Source organism: Schistocerca nitens, chromosome 4, assembly GCF_023898315.1.
Source record: "Schistocerca nitens isolate TAMUIC-IGC-003100 chromosome 4, iqSchNite1.1, whole genome shotgun sequence".
Classification (NCBI taxonomy): Eukaryota; Metazoa; Arthropoda; class Insecta; order Orthoptera; family Acrididae; genus Schistocerca; species Schistocerca nitens.
Window position 1 is genome coordinate 213,673,936 of NC_064617.1, and position 21,224 is coordinate 213,695,159.

At 45.0% G+C, this 21,224-nt stretch overlaps 2 protein-coding genes across 2 annotated transcripts in view; both read left to right on the forward strand.

Moving 5' to 3' along the window:
• The window catches only part of LOC126252206 (mucin-2-like), a 110,101-nt gene extending 105,800 nt beyond the window's left edge, over positions 1-4,301 (forward strand). Inside the window, exon 2 of the mRNA XM_049953076.1 lies at positions 4,195-4,301. Coding sequence (XP_049809033.1) covers positions 4,195-4,301 — 107 coding nt within the window. The remainder of the gene's footprint in view (positions 1-4,194) is intronic.
• The window catches only part of LOC126252207 (uncharacterized), a 334,717-nt gene that overhangs the window by 21,067 nt on the left and 292,426 nt on the right, over positions 1-21,224 (forward strand). The gene's annotated exons all lie outside the window — the stretch shown is intronic.

A 21,224-nucleotide genomic window follows, 5' to 3' on the forward strand; every position in this document is an offset into this window, starting at 1 on the left:
GAGACTAACAATGCCAAAACCGTAAATATCCATGCAGAGCCTGCGCCGGTGCGGGCCATACGAAAAAGAGGAAGAAGAGAGGCATAAGCAGATTTATGCTCCGAGACGTCTGTGGTGAAGTGTGCGACGATACCTGAGTTAGGGAGGTAATTCCCTTCAAACTGACGCTGATTCCTGTTCTCACTCGTGATTTTCGTGAAGTGACTCATTTTCCCCTTTTCTCACACTGCTTACCTTCAACAAATCTCTTAGAAACACGATAGGCAGCTTGGTAGTGTGCAGACTGGAATATTTGTGCAATCCATAAACGGAAAATAATTTTCAGTACGAGTGAGCTGACTCGAGCGATGATGAAAAAACGGCTCGAACTGCACCGCGAACACGAGAGGCAATAAAATTCCTTGTTATGCCTCACTAATCCATTGCTTGGTTTTGAACAAGAAGATTCAATTATTTTTTCCTTCGTCGTTCACAGTGACATGGTAACGGCTCACGCCACACCTTGCACGGCAGGAAAGTCCGTCATCTAACGCCGGGTCTGGTATGGAATTCTGATACGCACTCTTATCTGTCTGGTACAGTTGCACTGTATCTCTCGTTCCTGCGTCGTAGGTACCTCCAAACTTAGTTTTAAGATAAGCACTAAATGTACCCACACGAAGTTCAGTTCTCACAGTGGTCCTTGTCACAGTCTTGGCAGTATTCTCTAATGGCGCTCTTATACAATTACGTCGAAGAAACGCTGATGATACAGTGTATGAAGACGGTACGTCTAAGTTAGAATACGCTAGCGACTACGTGTCCTAATGTTCACTTAGCGGTGCGCAACGAGGAGTTCGTGCTAAAAGACCTGTTACGGTTTTTCTATCTTGTCCATTCTCCAACACTCTCCAGATGATTAACATATTCTTCTTCTTCTTCTTCTTATTATTATTATTTTCGTGTGGACACTGGTGTATCACGCGGTGCTTTTAGAATCGTTTTTATAATCTCGCAAATGGCAAAAAAATTTGGAAATTTGTCGTAAGGTCTCACAGGACCAAATTGCTGAGGTCATCGGTCCCTAAGCTTACACACTGCTTAATGTAACTTAATCTAACTTACGCTAAGGACGACAAACACACCCATGCCGGAAGGAGGACTCGAACCTCCGACGGGGTGGAGCCACTCGGACCGTGATAAGACGCCTCAGACCGCGCGGCTACCCCGCCCGGCTCCCAAATGGCACTTATCCTTTCTCCGTGGGCTATTTCTCTTTCTTCAGTCCACTTGGTTCCTGTTTCATTTTTTAACCTCATTCTTCGGGTGTGCTATCCAAGAATTTAGCTTTTTACTGAACAAATTCCTGCATCCACTGCCTCTGTCTGTGCTTTCCCGAGGTCCTTTTTAACTTGTTGGATCCATGGCTTATCCACCAAATTTGGCGAATCAAGAAGTTCCTATTGGAATGCCGTACTGTCCGGGATCGGTAGGCCAATCAGGCAAAGTCGCCGTGAGCATTGTGAGAGTAATCCCACCGACGCGCGTGGTTGAACACCGTGTCCGGCCGTGTGAAGAAATCTGTAACTTTCTATTGCACGTACTCGTCCGACAGCAACCGTCGACCCTTCAGTGCCTTCTTTAAGGGGGCAGAAGACGTGATAATCGCATGGGTATAGATGAGGACTATAGCTCGGGTGCTCAAGTGTCTCCCAGTTGAGTTGGCGTAACTTCTACGTCCGTTATCATGAAGCAGCAGCACCTCTTGGCGCACCATTCCACAATGATTATTTAAGACAGGCAAGCTGCCACACGCGCATTCTTCATTCTACAATGGATGTCTAGCTGTCTTCGGCAGCCAATTAAAGTACAGGGTGTCCGAAAAGTCTTTCCCTGATTACATAAATTGATAACTCCGGCTAGAAGTAAGATACAAATATGAAACTTGTGTCGAATTGTTTACAAACTATCAAAGTTTTTTTCACACATCAGTAAACTTCCACATGAGCAACCTTGTTAGCACGTAGCACATCTAGGCGATATTCAATTTCCGTCCACACATTAGCCAACATCACTGGAGGGATCGAATAAACGACTGTGGTTATCCGTTGCCGCAGGGTTTCAAGATCTGGCACACCGGTCGACCTCGTCCTTGACTTAACCCCCTAAAAAGCAGCCTAATTGGGTTATGTCAAGAAAGCGTGGAGGCCAAACCGTTGGCCCATCACGACCAATCCATCGCCCAGGAAAGGTCATATCGATATAGGCACGGACGTCCAAACCCCAATGAGGCGGTGCATCGTCTTGCTGAAACAAGACATCGGGGTGATACTGAAGCAGCTGAGGAACAGCATACAGTTGCAACATGTCCAGATACACTGCAGATGTGATGGTAGTCTCAGCGAAGAAGAATGGCCCGATAATTCGATCGTGCAATAGCGCGCACCAAACATTCACCTTTGCACTACCTCTGGTGCACTGCATGACCTAACCAGGGGGTAGTGAACCCCAAATGCGCACATTATGGCGATTCACTACTCCACTAACAAAAAAGGTCGCTTCGTCGGAAAAGGCAATTCGTGTGTGATAACCATCATCGTCCTCAATACGTGATAGCATTTCGACCGCAAAGTCATATCGACGTGTACTGTCATTGGGCAACAAGGCATGAACGATTTGCACTTTGTATGCACGAAACAATAAACGTTTGTGTAAAATGTCATCGTGAGAGCTTTTTGGCATCTGTAATTCACGTGAGGCCCTGCGCACCGATTTCTTCGGACTTCGCAGAAAAGACCGCCTTATAGCTTCCACCCTGTCTGCTAAGGTTCTTGGTCGACCAGACCTCGGAAGGTCAGCAACCGATCCTGTGTTCTTGAACTTCTCATACCAGGCTTTAATGCTCTTGACATCAGGCGGAGTCCTTCCAAATGTTGTCTGGAAGTGTCTCTGCACTGTGGTTGGTGATCGTGTCTCTTATTGGTACCACAGGACACACTATGTCTTCTCCTGGTTGGTTAACATGGCTTCTTGGGCGCTGCACATCATCCACTAGTTACGTACTGCTAACCTAAAACAGACAAAAAAACTTTGATAGTTGTAAACAATTCGACACAAGTTTCATATTTGTATCTTACTTCTAGCCTGAGTTCTCAATTTATGTAATCTGGGAAAGTCTTTTCGGACACTCTGTATATTAACAGTTGGTCCCGTTTGCATGCATTTGGCAATAACGTTGCCATAGTTCACGTTGCCGCATTCACAGCACGCGCGTCGAAAAGACAAGAATGCCACACTAACCACTTGCTTACATGTCTGTGTTTATATACCCGAATCGGAGTTGCATGTACGCGCCTGATGTCTCATAATCTTGTGCGTAAGCTCCATTATTGGGTGTCATTGAATAAGTTATAAAATTTTAATCTGCCACGTTTGATAATTTCTGTTTTGTCTTTCAGGAGTTTACTATGCATCCACCCACCGTATATTCTGGGCCAAGTATTTTCCTCGCATTCTTTCGTTCTTCCTTCAGGATGTTTTCCAGATCATCTGTTCAGGATTAATATTCCGCTCGCGTACAGGGCTTCAGGTTTGATAACAATACTGTGATGTCTAGCCTTTGTATGTGTGGACATCCGCCCCATTTTACCGGTCCCAAGCCTAGGGCCTGATCATACAAATTGTGAAGAAGGAGAGGGAGGAATAACAACATTGTGATAGTGCTCTGTAAGCGCCTCTTGTTATGGTGAAGACTTCTGCGCACATGAAGGCGGAGAGAATTGGTCTCGGTACAGCAAAACTGACGAAGAGGCAGCTCCTCCAACAAAATCCACTTTGTGCCTGACTTGAAGCAAGTGGGAATGTGATTGGCGTCTGTTTAGCCAGAGCGTATGGCCGCAGATTTGATGCTCAGGAAGTTACAATCTCTGGTCCCAACATTGCCCCCTCCCAGTTGATGAACAGTACACCGGTCAACGAACGACAACCAGGCGTTCGGGTCACCATACTAACCACCATCGTTATCATCATCGTGGTCGACATCATTACCTAGAAGCCTGTTAACTTCAGTGAATCAACGAAATGTATTTACACACTCTGATGTGTTTGCCCTTGGATAGTCGAGCTGCGTATGGGTAAAGAATGTTGCGACTCTGAAACAAAGGTTAAATAGTAAATTAATATTTGTTAAGACACTTTGAATTTGCCTGTCTAAAGGTGTTACTCGAAATGCGATGATTGTGAAGGCGGATGGTCAACCGAGTGGTCTCACCGCAGGCCTCCAGCAGCCGGTGGACCTCGACCCACTTTCTACTGCAGTCTAGCAGCTTGCTTTACGTGGGTCAAGCATGCGATAAATTGCCGAGGTTGGAATTTCACAAGTTGCACTGCCTCGTCTCGTTACGCTGGGAGGAATGGTCATCTAAGATATTTACCACTGGTGGTTGCTTGCGTGGATGTATGATTTGGTCTCGTAGTTATTATCTGGAGGCCTAGCGTTCGATTCCATGTGAATGCCCTGAATTTTTCTCTAGTGGCATGTTCTGCACTGAGGCCTACTCAGCCCTGATACATACGTCGTAAGAGGAACCTTTTGTATGAATAAGCCGTGTTGTTAGCATGCAAATACGTGAAACAGTGCCTCACTGAAATACTTGCACTGGTTTGCGAAGTAAAGTACCTCTTCATACCAACATTAAAAGTAAACATGCAGTGATCTACATCTGTAATGTTCAGCAAATCATCTTACTGTGTTTGGCACAGATGCACTAGCAGTGCAGGTTGTATAAAGCGTGTCCGGAGGATACGGAAAACAGTGCGGTCGTTGTGCAGTGCGGCCAGGACTGCAGTGTGTTTGCTCGAGTGTCCCCCGCTTGAGGTAGTGTAACTACTGCGTTGAGACATTTGCGATATGGGGACTTGCATTCTCACGAAGCAGCAGCGCCCCTCGGTGTACCATTCCAGAACGGCGGTTTCCGCCAAGTGGTCACATTAATGCCACAGAACAGTGTATTTGTTTACGATGAGGGACAATTGACACTCCTTGCGCTACGCGTCGATTCACTTCAGGCAGTTCAGCATTTGGCTTTCCTCCTCCTCTGCGTTCAAGTGCATTATCCACAAACACTCCCATGGAACTTCCGATGTCATCCACTACTTCATTTATGTAGAGGTGCTCCTCGAGGGTATAGCAAGAACGATCATTCGAACGAAGGATTATGAAGAAAAATTCTTAGCCCAGAAAGTATGGCGGAGGGAGACAGACTAAACTTCCCCTTGAAGCAACGGAGAAATTATCAAACCTGGAAGCTGACATTACAAAATTAAGATTAAAATTTTATGGCTTGTTCAATTACTCGCAACAATGAGGCTAACGCACAAGAATATGAGTTGTAAGGGGCGATCAAAGAGTTTCTGATTTACGGCGTTGCTACTTGGTATATGCGACATCCGACACGGGTATATAAGCATCGACATGTCGGCAAGGGATTAGTGTGACATTCGTATATTTCTGACGTGCGTGTGGTAAACGTGGAAATGTGATGTATGACGACGTTATTGTCAAATGTTTGCAAGAGGAACCAACGTACTGTTATTGTTTTCTTGGATACCGAAGGACAAACACCGGTAGCCACCCATCGGAGTATGAAGAATGTGTATAGGGGCAGCATGACTGGTAGTGTCATTGTGACCTTTATCCGATGGTCTTTTTCCTAGCACAGTGCATAATCAACATTAGTAAAAAGAATTTACTGTTGGTGGTCATATTGCCATGCTAAGACGCAACGGACCTGCAGTGTTCTCTGTATACTTGTGCCATTCTTCGATGAATTTCCGTTCCGCGCACTACTTCAGCTGTAAAGAAACGCACTACAGTACTTTGTTCTTGTTTTGGAATCTCAATTTCCCTGTTTACAGCACTACATAGTGCTGAAGACGATCGAAGCATGTGCGTGGTCTCTCTGTCGTTACGTGGGTATGCGCCTATATCCCTTTAGCGGCGAATTTGGGACTTCAGCGCTCTTTTATACGCACCACTCCTTTCTCCGTAGGCAATGACATTGCGAGCCCTTCAGCGGTTTTCATTTTTAAAGCCTTGGATCATTTCTTCGAAAGCCCCTCATAAGAAAACTTTTCTTCTTTGGGGTTCTATCGCTCTCCTTCCTACTTAGCGATCACGATTGGGTAGCTTATGATACTGGCGTCCGCATTTTACAAAGGAAACTGCTTCTTTCGATTGGAGTCTCCGCACTTCACGGAAGCAGCGTGTGTTAATTCCGGAGCAGAGGAAAGCTTCGACCTTGGTTTCCTAGTGTGCTGCTGAGGAGCTGCTCGGTGGGGAAATTAACTGGTCCGCCCACGGGCCGCGGCGAGCTGGTGCTCGTGAATAAAAGCGCTCGAGGGCTGCGTGACTGTGGCGGCGGCGGGCCTGTGTGTGTGATACGGTTGGCGCACTGCGATACGAGTGAGTCAGCCGAGATAAGCCAAATGCCGAGTGCCGACTGCCCGTTCCCGCTGTCTGGGCAACGACCACGCCAACCCCCCATCCACGGCGGGAAATACGCCTTACAAGTGCTGGCTTTGGTTAAACTTTCAAACAAAATTTGACGATTTTTTAATCTGGTAATATAAGCACAAAGATAAGTTGACTGATTGATATGAGGGGACCAAACAGTGAGGTCATCGGTCTCATCTGATTAGAGAAGCATAGGGAAGGAAGTCGACCGTGCCCTTTCAAAGGAATCATCCCGGCATTTGCCTGAAGCGATTTAGGGAAATCCCGAAAAACCTACATCAAGATGACCGGACGCGGGTTACAACCGTTGTCCTCCCAGATGCGAGTCCAATGTGCTAACCACTGTGCCACATTGCTCGGTTAAGGATAAAGACCAGCTGGACAGAAGTAAAAACCAACATATACACTACTGGCCATTAGAACTGATACACCACGAAGATGACGTGCTACAGACGCGAAATTTAACCGACAGGAAGAAGATGCTGTGAGATGCAAATGATTAGTTTTTCAGAGCATTCACACAAGGTTGGCGCCGGTGGTGAGACCTACAACGTGCTGACATGAGGAAACTTTCCAACCGATTTCTCATACACAAACAGCAGTTGACCGGCGTTGCCTGGTGAAACGTTGTTGTGATGCCTCGTGTAAGGAGGAGAAACGCGTACCATCACGTTTCCGACTTTGATAAAGGTCGGATTGTAGCCTATCGCGATTGCGGTTTATCGTATCGCGACATGTTGGTCGAGATCCACTGACTGTTACCGGAATATGGAATCGGTGGGTTCAGGAGGGTAATACGGAACGTCGTGCTGAATCCCAACGGCCTCGTATCACTAGCAGTCGAGATGACAGGCATCTTACCCACATGGCTGTAATGGGTCGTGCAGCCACGTCTCGATCCCTGAGTCAACAGATGGGGAAGTTTGCAAGACAACAACCATCTGCATGAAAAGTTCGACGACGTTTGCAGCAGCATGGACTATCAGCTCGGACACCTTGGCTGCGGTCAACCTTGACGCTGCATCACAGACAGGAGCGCCTGCGATGGTGTAATCAACGACGAACCTGGGTGCACGAATGGCAAAACGTCATTTTTTCGGATGAATCCAGGTTCTGTTTACAGCATCATGATGGTCGCATCCGTGTTTGGCGACAACGCGGTGAACACACATTGGAAGCGTGTATTCGTCATCGCCGTACTGGCGTATCACCCGGCGTGATGGTATGGGGTGCCATTGGTTACACGTCTCGGTCACCTCTTGTTCGCATTGACAGTACTTTGAACAGTGGACGTTACATTTCAGATGTGTTACGTCCCGTGGCTCTAGCCTTCATTCGATCCCTGCAAAACCCTAGATTTCAACAGGATAATGCACGACCGCATGTTGCGGGTCCTGTACGGGCCTTTCTGGATACAGAAAATGTTCGACTGCTGCCCTGGCCAGCACATTCTCCGGATCTCTCACCAATTGAAAACGTCGGGTCAATGGTGGGCGAGCAACTGGCTCGTCACAATACGCCAGTCATTACTCTTGATGAACTGTGGTATCGTGTTGAAGCTGCATGGGCAGCTTTACCTGTACACACTATCCAAGCTCTGTTTGACTCAATGGCCAGGCGTATCAAGGCCGTTATTACGGCCAGAGGTGGTTGTTCTGGGTACTGATTTCTCAGGATCTGTGAACCCAAATTGCGTGAAAATGTAATCACATGTCAGTTCTAGTATAATATATTTGTCCAATGAATACTCGTTTATCATCTGCATTTTTCTTGGTGTAGCAATTTTAATGGCCAGTAGTGTATGTTATGAAAACAATCAGTTGTTGCGTTTATCTACATCTACAAAAAAATCAAATGGGTCTAAGCACTATGGGACTTAACATCTGAGGTTATCAGTCCCCTAGACTTAGAACTACTTAAACCTAACTAACCTAAGAACATCACACACATCCACGCCCGAGGCACGATGCGAACCTGCGATCTTAGCAGCAGCGCGGTTCCGAACTAAGCGCCTATAACCGCTCGTCCACAGAGGCTGGCTATCTACATCTACATCTATATGCCTTAGACCGCCTTACGGTGTGTGGCGGTGGGTACTTTATGTACCATTGTCACTTCCCGCTTTCGCTGTTCTAGTCACGAACTGCTCGCTGGAAGAGCGACTGTCTGTAAGCCTCCGTGTGAGCTCGAAACTAATTTTATGTTCATGGCTTTTCCGTGAGATACGTGTAGGAGGAAGCAATACACAGGGCGTCTCAAACCTTTCGGGTGGAACTGAAACATGTGAAAGTGGGTCCACAACTGATTCTATGGAGATATAGAAACGATGGTCGGAAATCCACGTGTATTGTGTTATGGACGTACACAGAGTACACCGCATAACAACAAAGTAGCTCAAAGTAATTGTTCAAACTGACGACCACCAGTCTACTGGCAACGGCGCACTCTCTCAAGGATTCCTCGTGTCTGTTGCACCAGGAAAGGCAGCTTGGATCCTAGCAAGCAGATCGTCATCCGTTTATGTGGGGGTTTCATACACCAACATCTTGACGTAAGCCCAGTGGAAAAAGTCCAGAAGTGTGTGGTGCGGCGATCACGCTGGCCATGGGACGGGACCCCTCAGTCCAATACAACGACAAGAATACGTGTTTTTCAGGTGCCTGCGGACATTAACATCGAAGTGCGCTGGTGAACCGTCGTGTTGAAACCACGTCCTTTGGCCAACAACAAAGCGTACAGTCTCCAAGCACTGTGGCGGCACATCTCGCAGGAACACCAGGTAACGTGGACCAGTCAAACGGGGAGGCAGCAAATACGAACCTATCACCGGAAGTCAGACAATGCCTACCCATCTGTGGTGTGTGTACTGTAAGACTTTCGGTACACACACCATCAGATTATTTGACTTGTCACTCTAACGAAGTAGGCGAGTGTCAGTAATATGTCTCGTGGTCTTATCGTGGCGTGTTTAACTTCTGCCGTTAGGTCAGACGATAGAAATGCCACTTGCACGCTTAGAGTAGCAGATTGACGGTGACCAACTTTAAACAGAACTTGATTAATTTTCACACACACATTTATTAAAATAATAACAAGTATAAAAATTACTTAACTTGGTTCTGGATGCTATTTACAATTGAGAATCTGAAGTTCCTTTGGTATTGGTACGTTAATCTTATTCTCACATATGTCTCTGATACTTGACGAAAGTGTCTATACATTTATCTTCCTGGCTATGTACAGGAATATGGTAATCTCATTAGGCGCAGACTGAAACTTGACTATAGACTGGTACAGACTAATGCAGATCGGTACAGACTAATCGGAGGTCTGTACACTCCTTATAATACCTCGCGTGTTCAGGTATCACTGCGTGATTGTGATCCGCGAGGAGAAAAGATTCTATGTTAGCAGCAATCTCAATGGCTGCGTTACATATTAATACGCGGATCGGCGGAAGCAGAATTTGGTCCGTCTCTAAGGCAGCGCCATCTAGTAGTGCGGAGACCGACGAGCGCTGCGCCTGCGCTGTTGTGCTTAGCGGGGCGCGCTCTAGTGCGAAAGTTCTGTACACGCTGACTACGCGGAACTATGTACACAACACCATCCACTGACAGAAAATCGTTGCTCATAACCACAGATGTGGGTGGCGTGCGGATTGTCCTCACTCTCGACATGACTATTGCGGCTGTCGAAAGCACCATATGGGTAAATGAGGTCTCATCCGTGAACAATATAAACTGTAAGGAATTCGGCACTACAGCACTGTGCTGGATAATCTTTTGACAGAAGTAAACGTGGGGTTCGAAATCCGTTGCTGCGAGTGCTCGGACACGCTGTTTATGATACCTGTTGCACCAGTACTCTCCAAACTGTATCCTTAGAAGTGTGCATTTCGTGTGCAAGTCGACAGCTGCTTATTGCTGGGTGGTCAACCACACGATCCAACACCATCTCCCCAAAGTCCGTTGTTCTGACGTGTCTTTGCCGGGAACATTGTCTGACTCTCTGTGACGTGTACAACCCCGTCTCTCGTAAGATTGTATCCACAGAGATAAACTTCTTCGAATTAGGATGGTGCGATCGCTACAGTCGCAGGTTCGAATCCTGCCTCGGGCATGGATGTGTGTGATGTCCTTAGGTTAGTTCTGTTTAAGTTGTTCTAAGTTCTAGGGGACTGATGACCTCAGATGTTAGTGCTCAGAACTATTTGAACCATTTTATTGAATTAGGATGACGCCTGTTAGGAAAGTGATTTCTGAACGTTGGTGCTGATTTATGGACACTACATGCTGCCGCAGCCTACATTAAATGCATCTTTGACTATGCACCATGCGCTGTACACAGTAACACACCTCACCATGGACACATCACGAGTAGTTTGATGCAATGGACAACCGACATCAGGGATAATGGTGTGCATGCGGCACAGGTTAATGCGCCGTTGAGACGAATGCGGTCTTCACTTGACACGCATGCTGTGGGCTAAGTTGTGTGCAGTATGTCTAGGGGTGGTCAGGGGCGTACGCTGTTTATCACCCGCTGCACAACATATACCCGGGATCTTAGCGAGAGGGCGACAGAACTGCACGTGCCCTTGCAGTACATGCACTGAGGCTGACGGTCGTCGCTTTGAGCAATTACTGTGAGCTACGTTGTTGTTACGCTGTCGGTGTACCCTGTGTATATCCATTACACAGTAAATATGCATTTCCGACCACTGGTTCCCTGTCTCAATATAATTGGGTGTGGATCGACTAGGACCTGTTTCAATTTAACCCAGAAGATTTGAGACACCCTGTATCGGTTGACTCTTCTAGGAACGTAGGCTCTCGCAACTACGAGGTGCATTCAAGTTCTAAGGCCTCCGATCTTTTTTCTCCGGACTAGAAAGAGATAGAAACATGCGCATTGATTTAAAATGTGGCTGCGTTCATTCTCAATACGTCCCAGAGATGGCAGCACCGTACGGCAGATGGAATTTTACTGCCAGCAGCGAGAATGAGAACTGTTTTAAATACTTAAAATGGCGACGTTTTCCTTACTTGAACAGCGTGCAATCATTCGTTTTCTGAATTTGCGTGGTGTGAAACCAATTGAAATTCATCGACAGTTGAAGTAGACATGTGGTGATGGAGTTATGGATGTGTCGAAAGTGCGTTCGTAGGTGCGACAGTTTAATGAAGGCAGAACATCGTGTGAAAACAAACTGAAACAACCTCTGGCCCGCACAAGCCGGTCTGACGACATGATCGAGAAAGTGGAGAGAATTGTTTTGGGCGATCGCCGAATGACTGTTGAACAGATCGCCTCCAGAGTTGGCATTTCTGTGGGTTCTGTGCACACAGTCCTGCATGACGACCTGAAAATACGAAAAGTGTCATCCAGGTGGGTGCCACGAATGCTGACGGACGACCACATGGCTGCCCGTGTGGCATGTTTCCAAGCAATGTTGACGCGCAACGACAGCATGAATGGGACTTTCTTTTCGTCGGTTGTGACAATGGATGAGACGTGGATGCCATTTTTCAATCCAGAAACAAAGCACCAGTCAGCTCAATGGAAGCACACAGATTCACCGCCACCAAAAAAATTTAGGGTAACTGCCAGTGCTGAAAAAATGATGGTGTCCATGTTCTGGGACAGCGAGGGCGTAATCCTTACCCATTGCGTTCCAAAGGGCACTACGGTAACAGGTGCATCCTACGGAGATGTTTTGAAGAACAAATTCCTTCCTGCACTGCAAGAAAAACGTCCGGGAAGGGCTGCGCGTGTGCAGTTTCACCAAGTCAACTCAGCCGCACATCGAGCTAACGTTACGCAACAGTTTCTCCGTGATAACAACTTTGAAGTGATTCCTCATGCTCCCTGCTCACCTGACCTGGCTCCTAGTGACTTTTGGCTTTTTCCAACAACGAAAGACACTCTCAGTGGCCGCAAATTCACCAGCCGTGCTGCTATTGCCTCAGCGATTTTCCAGTGGTCAAAACAGACTCCTAAAGAAGCAGTCGCCGCTGCCATGGAATCATGGCGTCAGCGTTGTGAAAAATGTGTACGTCTGCAGGGTGATCACGTCGAGAAGTAAGGCCAGTTTCATCGATTTCGGGTGAGTAGTTAATTAGAAAAAAAATCGGAGGCCTTAGAACTTGAATGCACCTCGTACAACAGTAAAGCACCACGTGATGGAGAACGCCTCTCTTGCAATGTCTGCAATTGATGTTGGCTGAGAATCTCCGCAACGCTTTCATTCTTACAAAAGGACCCGTAACGAAACGCGCTGCTCTTGTTCAGATCATATCTATTTCTTCTTTCGATCCCATCTGTCACAGATGCCACACTGACGGGCAATATTCAAGTGTTCGTGGGACGAGGCTTTCGTAAGCTACCTCCTCTGTAGGTGTACACCACACTTCATGAGTATTCTTCCAATGAATGTGACTTTGGCATCTGCCTCATTTGCGATTGGTTTTATGTGCTCGTTCGACTTTAAAACGCTCCGTAGTTTGGTGCTAGACATTTTATGGATGTGACTACTCCCAGTGATTGTTCTGCAATTGTGTAATCATACACTACTGGGTCTTTCTCTCTATTTATATGCAATACGTTAATTTGTTTATGTTGAGGGTACGTGCACAGAACGTCAATCCTCTACAGGTCCTCCTGCATTTCGCTACTATTTTCTATCGTTGTGACTTCTCCGTATACAACAGCATGATCGTGAAAAAGCCTCAGGGAACTTCTGACGCTATCTACTGGATCATTTATAAATATTGTGAAAAGTAGTAGTCCTGTAATACTCCGTTCGGGTACACCAGAAGTTACTTTTAAGTCTGAAGATACGTCTCCGGTGATGATTACATGCCATGTTCTGTTTGCTAGAAACTCTTCAATCCATTCACACATCTGGTCTGATTTTTAAAATGATGGAGCACAGCAACCAGTCGCCCTTTCCTTTCAGGCCTTATTGGAGCAAAACTAGATTTCGACTAGTGCCTAGCCATTATCAATGCACTATTTCATAGTTCCAATATCTATCCTAGTACGCCAGTTCCCTATTCTTCGAGTTTCTGCCATAGATCATTCAAGTCATGAATGAACTGTGACAGAAGACCGAACAACAGGGGAATGACGTACTAGGACATGTACTGAAACTATGAAATAGTGCATTGATAATGGCTAGGCACTAGCCGAAATCTAGTTTTGCTCTAATAAGGCCTGAAAGGAAAGGGCGACTGGTTGCTGTGCTCCATTATTTGAAACCCATAACACAGTCGTTGACACCTAGCCTGATGTTCCGTACGCTCGTATCTTGTTCAGTAGGCGGCAGTGTGGAAATGTATGGAATGCCTTCCGGACGCGAAGGAACACGGCATCTACCGAGGTTCCTGTGTCCACTGCTTTCTGGGTCTCGAGGGCGAACAGTAAGAGCTGTGTTTTACGCGATCGTTGCTTTCGAAACACATGTTCGTTCCTACACAGGAGATTTTCGGTCTCCAGAACTGTCAAAATGGACGAGCGTAGAACACGTTCCAAAATTCTACAACTGACCGACGTCAGAGATATAGGCTTTTTTAGTTTTGTGCATCTGTTTGTGGATCCTGCCACGTTAAAGGTCGTAATATCAGTACCCAGCTACATTCACTTTTATGGCTGTAGGTATCAGAAGGGGTAGGCACCTTATCGTCTCCAGTATGACAAATGGTCGAGACATCTGGACTCAGAGTGTATGAAAATTTCAATCGGTAGGTCACGTTGTCTTTGAGCTACGGCAGACCGTAGAAACTTCCGCACGAAACTGACGACAATGTGCATAATTTTAAATGACGCTTCATATTTGCAACATTATTTATTACAAAATTACTTTTGGAGGATAAACCAATGAATCAAATCAAGGTGACGAACTTCGCTGGAGGTGTCCGATCTCTGTCGGAACTGCGATCTGCACGAGCAAAAGAGAAACTCTTAGATTGTGATCCTTAAGTAGTGCAACTCCGTAGTTGGTGATGTCAACAAGTATCTTGTTCTCGACCGAACCAGTTGTAATTTTGTATCTGCAAGTGATGTACACTCTCTGATCAAAAGTGTCCGGCTACCCCTGTATAAGGGGGAATTCACGAATAGAAGTCACGCTAGGCGGACCTGCCGTTATTAAAGAAGGCTGGGAGTAGTTTTTGTCAAAACAGAAACATTAAAAAAATAACAGCAGAATGAGTCGGCCAGGAGATACTCAGTGACTTCGAATGCGGACTATTCTTTGTATGTTACCTGAGTAACAAATAACAGACATATTTAAACTCCTCCAAAGCTGTCAAGTTGACTATTGGTGATATGATTGTGACGTAAAAACGCGAAGGAATAACCACTATTAAGATAAAATCAGGCAGAACTCATGTACTGATGGACAAGGGTCGTCGAGCATTGCGAATGGTGGTTGTAAAAAGTCGCATAACGTAATCGGAAGAAATCACTCGTGATTTCCAAAGTGTCACCAGGAGTCCGGCTAGAACAGTGGCTGTACGTAGGAAGTTAAAAGGAACTGGTTACAACGGTCGAGCAGCTCCTCATAAGACACACAGTTCTGAGGTCAGTTACAAGCGACGTTTGAGATGGTGTAAAAGACGACGCCACTGGACAGTTGATGTTTGGAAACGAGTGATTTGGACCGACGACGTGCGGTAGCGTTCTCGCTTCCCGCGCCCGGGTTCCCGGGTTCGATTCCCGGCGGGGTCAGAGATTTTCTCTGCCTCGTGATGGCTGGGTGTTGTGTGATGTCCTTAGGTTAGTTAGGTTTAAGTAGTTCTAAGTTCTAGGGGACTGATGACCATAGATGTTAAGTCCCATAGTGCTCAGAGCCATTTTTTTGGACCGACGAACCACGCTGTACACTGTGGGGATCAGGAAGAACGGTTTGGATTTGGCGAATGCCTGGAGAATGTTACCCGCCGTCTTTTGTTGTGCCGATGATGAAATCCCGAGGAGGTGGTGTTCATGTATGGGGGTCTTTTTCGTGGTTACGTACTGTCCCCTTATTGAACTTAAGGGAACGTTAAATGATGAAGGAAATGAACATATGTTGCAGTACTGTGTACCATGTACAGTAGAGTAACAGTTCAGAGACGATCACTACATCAGCATGACAGTAGATACTCTCCTGAAACAGCATGTGTGAGGCAATAGTTTGTGGTTAGTAACAATCCGGAAATGGGCTGGGCTTGTGGATTATCAAGTCATCCAAAGGTGCTCCGGTCTTCGGTAGAGGGTGTGTAACCACTACGACTTTGTGCTTGGCGAGCATCCGACAGGCTTCCCCCATAGGGAAAGAAATCCATGGGTTTAATTTTTTAATTATTTATTTATTTATTTATTTATTGTTCCGTGGGACCAAATTAAGGAGAGGTCTGCATGTTCATGGAACGAGTCAATACATGAAATTATAGTACGATAGTAGAAACAGATAAAATGAAATATAAGAAACATATTCAGGCGACAAGTCGTAAGTTTAAATAAAGAAAATCAACAATGTAACACAGGAATACGCTTAATTTTTCAGATCTTCCAGGAGCTCCTCGACAGAATAGAAGGAGTGAGCCATGTGGAAACTCTTCAGTTTAGACTTAAAAGTGTTTGGGCTACTGATAAGATTTTTGAGTTCTTGTGATAGCTTATTGAAAATGGATGCGGCTGAATAGTGCACTCCTTTCTGCACAAGAGTCAAGGAAGTGCATTCCACATGCAGATTTGATTTCTGCCTAGTGTTAACTGAGTGAAAGCTGCTAACTCTTGGGAATAAGCTAATATTGATAACAACAAACGACATTAAAGAAAATATATACTGTAAGAGCAATGTCAGAATTCCCAGACTATTGAATAGGGGTCGACAAGAGGTTCTCGAACTTACACCACATATAGCTCGAACAGCCCGTTTTTGATCCAAAAATACCCTTTTTGAATCAGAAGAATTACCCCAAAAAATAATAGCATACGACATAAGCGTATGAAAATATGCAAAGTAGACTACTTTTCGTGTTGAACTGTCGCTTATTTCAGATACTGTTATAATGGTAAATAAAGCAGCATTTAGTTTCTGAACAAGATCCTGAACATGGGCTTTCCACAGCAGCTTATTATCTATCCGAACGCCTAGGAACTTGAACTGTTCCGTCTCGCTTATAATATGCCCATTCTGTCTGATCAAAATATCGGTTCTTGTTGAATTGTGAGTTAGAAACTGTAAAAACTGAGTCTTATTGTGATTTAGCATCAAATTATTTTCCACAAGCCACAAACTTATTTCATGAACTACATTATTTGATACTGTTTCAATATTACACACAAGATCCCTCACTACCAAGCTGGTGTCATCAGCAAACAGAAATATTTTTGAATCACTTGTAGTACTAGAAGGCGTATCATTTATATAAATAAGAAGCAGCAGTGGCCCCAGCACCGACCCTTGGGGAACGCCCCAGTTAACAGTGCCCCATTGGGACTGAACATCACTACAACTCTCAATATTGCGGAGAATTACCTTCTGCTTTCTGTTCTTAAAGAAAGAGGCGAACCAATTGTAAGCTACTCCCCTTACTCCATAATGGTCCAACTTCTGCAGTAATATTTTGTGGTCAACACAGTCAAAAACCTTCGTTAAACCAAAGAAAACACCTAGCGTTCGCAGCCTTTTATTTAATCCGTCCAAAACCTCACAGAGAAAAGAGAATATAGCATTTTCAGTTGTTAAAAAATGGTTCAAATGGCTCTGAGCACTATGGGACTTAACATCTATGGTCATCAGTCCCGTAGAACTTAGAACTACTGAAACCTAACTAACCTAAGGACATCACACAACACCCAGTCATCACGAGGCAGAGAAAATCCCTGACCCCGCCGGGAATCGAACCCGGGAACCCGGGCGCGGGAAGAGAGAACGCTACCGCACGACCACGAGCTGCGGACTCAGTTGTTAAACCATTTCTAAAACCAAACTGCACATTTGACAGCAAATTATGTGAATTTAAAAGCTCCAGTAACCTTGTATATACAACCTTCTCGATAACTTTAGCAAACACCGATGGCATAGAAACAGGTCTAACATTGTCAACATTATCCCTGTCTCCCTTTTTATAAAGTGGCTTCACTACCGAGTACTTTAATCGGTCAGGAAACCGACCACTCCTAAAGGAAAAGTTACATATATGGCTAAGTACTGGGCTAACATACATAGAACAATACTTCAGTATTCTGCTAGATACCCCATCATATCCATGAGAGTTCTTGGTCTTTAGTGATTTAATTATTAACTCAATCTCCCTCTTGTCAGTATCATGGAGGAGCATTTCAGGTAACAGTCTCGGAACACTTTTTTCTAAGAGCGCTGTATGATTCCCTGTTGGGGCTAGGTTTCTATTAAGTTCACCTGCTATATTCAGAAAGTGATTATTGAATACTGTACATATATGCGACTTATCAGTAACACCGACATTACCACTGCGCCATGATTCTATATCCTCGACCTGTCTCTGCAGACCAACCACTTCCTTTACGACTGACCATATGGTTTTAATTTTATCCTGAGACTTAGCTATCCTATCTCCATACCACATACTTTTTGCCTTCCTAATAAAATTTTTAAGCACCTTACAATACTGTTTATAATGGGCTGCTGCATTTAGATTTGGACTGATTCTAACGTTTTGATGTAATTGCCACTTTGGTCTACAAGATATTCTTATCCCTCTAGTCAGCCACCCAGGCTGCCTGTTTGTGCTAGTACCTTGTTTTGAACGTTCTAACGGAAAGCAACTTTCAAAGGGCACGAGAAAAGTCTTCAGGAACGCATTATATTTATCGTCAACTGTATCAGCACTATAAACATATTGCCACTCTTGTTCCTTGATAAGGTTTACAAAGGTCTCTACAGCAAATGGATCAGCTTTACTAAACAGTTGATAACTATATTTAACATGTGCTGCAGCACAAAAATCTTTTAGAGTTAAAATTTGTGCATCATGATCTGAAAGGCCATTCACCTTTTTGCTAACAAAATGCCCTTCTAGTAATGAGGAATGAACAAAAATGTTGTCTATGATTGTTCTACTGTTCCCTTGCACTCTCGTTGCAAAGAATACAGTTTGCATAAGATTATATGAATTAAGGAGGTCTACCAGCATCATTTTCCTTGCACAATCACTTATGCAATTAATATGTCACCACATATAACTATTTTTTTGTATTTTCTATAAAGTGAACCAAGAACCTCCTCTAATTTTAGCAAAAATGTTGTGAAATCGGAGTCTGGGGATCTATAAATAACAACAGTTAGAAGTTCAGCTCCACTAACTTTAACCATACCTGCTCAACATTGAAACACCTTTTCAGTTCAGTACTTTGAAACATCAATTGACTCAAATGGGATGCCGTTTTTCACATACATGGCTACGCCCCCACACCGCAAAGGGCTCCTAGAAAAGCTGCTAGCCAACCTGTATCCTGGTAAAGGAAGCCTCTGAATTATGTCCTTATTTAAGAAGTGTTCAGATACATCAATAATTTCAGAGTCAATATCTATAAGCACTCTCTGTCTTTTTCTTTGTTCCTTTTGTCCACCTTAGGTTTTAGATGTAGCGCCTTACGTGCCGGTTGTGGAGAATATCGAACGACCTTTTTAAGTGCAGAAGCGCATCGTGCAGACTGCTCTCGCAAGCAGTGCTGTGCGCTTTGTGGACATATCTGGGAAGCCTGTCGTCAAAAATATTCGAATCTCCACCAAGCACAATGTCACAGTGGTTTTACATCGTTTTGTGAAGAGTGCAGCACTTTTCGATGACTTGATGTTCCACGCGGTGGAGGTTTACGAGTTCCCCTGCGAGTGAGCTTTTCCTGCATAGGGGAAACACCTCGTATAGTCCACAAAAAATTCATGGAACACTGTACATACATCCAGCACCTACAGCCCAATAAATCGGCTGTGTCAGAGCAGTGCATAGACCAGATGGCTATGTGGAATGAAAATATCAATATTTTGGCACCGACTTCATTTTTTCTCGGTTGCGGAAGAAACAGTTAAATTTCTTTGGCGAAGAAGCTAACTAAGAGAAGGCTAGCGGTTTCAATATGGACGAGACATGGAATCCTCCGTTTCCCTTAATAATTCGGCAAGGACCTTGCTACAGGACAGCTCGTAATGATACATCGATACCCCAGCATGGATCGACCGCGAAGCTACTGATTCGGTTTATGAACACTCTTTGCCGCCGATTAACGTCTCTGGCGCTTGCGTTTCTGTGGCCGCATACGTAGTAGTGCGATCCGCCTGTCTAAAAGGACGGAGCGAGTGCAGTAGCTTCAGTCTGTTTCCCCGCATTGAAGATGGTTTAAAGGCATATTTCTGAAATATTAGAAGAAATAAACTTTGTGCTGCTGCACTCCCGAAATTTAATGAATCCTTTCTATTGATTATGTTCCGACGAAAATACTGCCTCGTAATACGTTTGAACACGCGGTGAAAGAGTTTATCACCAAGAAAAATGTACAACAATCGAAGAACAGGAAACGCAGAAGAACGGTACCAGAGGAAGCTAATGAGACCAGTAAATTTTACTGATGTAAAATGTAATGAATGTAATAGAGATGACATCAATAAAAATGCAAAGACATGAAATGACGTCAGTGATGGAAACCTCGTAAATACTAATCTACGAACGTGTTATGACTAACGAAACTTTGTACCAGTTCGGGAGTCGAACCAGGATATGCTGATTTTCACGAGCAGACGCTTTAACGGTCAGGCTGTCTTCGCATGCCTAGGGACTGACTCAGACTTTCCCTTCATTTCTTCGTGTTACATCTGAACAAACATGATTCTCCATTTCGGAATAGGACCACGAGAGGAAAAGTTTGATTGGAGAATCGTGCCTAACAGTGCCACAAGGGAGGTACAAAGTATGAAGTGCTCAAACGTATGTGAATTCTTATGCGACTAAACTGCTGAGATCATCGGTCCCCAGACTTACACACTACTTAAACTATCTTATGCTAAGAACAACACACACACACCCATGCCCGAGGGAGGACTCGAACCTCCGGCGGGAGGGGCCGCGCAATCCGTCACATAGCGCCCAAGACCGCGAGGCCACAAGGTAGATCAGAAAGATTTTTACAAGAATATGTCTCCTATATGAAAGGCGATAGAGTCGAAACTAAACGATGAGCTTGGCCTAATTTGTTAGCTGCCGGTTCATGTGGTTGGCGATAGGGGCCCGCCTGATGCAGCTCTATTGGGTCAATTCGAGATGGCGGTAACGCAGCGACAAAAGACGTTTCGCATCCTCCTTAATGTGTCCAGTTCACTTACAACTGTGTGGCGATAGTCTTGTCAAGAGTACAGTGCTGCATTTCCGGCGGCACAGACCATCCAATGCACACACAGGGGAATCCAAAGGCCGTCCGAGTGTGTTCGTTGAAGATGTAGGGCGCAAACAGAAGTCCAGTCGTTGTGAGCGCCGAGAGAGAGCTATTCCTCAAGTGGCTCTCTGGTGTGTTTTTCGGTGACTTTTATGTTTCAAAACATACAGAATCCAGTTGCTACAAGCCCTTCATGGTGGTGATAAACAATAACATATAGAGTTTTGTGAATTCGTTCTGGCCGTGGAGATGCAAGATAACAGTTTGTTTGATGTTCAGTAATGAAGCTGCATTTCATTTGAGTGAAGAAGGAACGTACGAACTAGGGAAA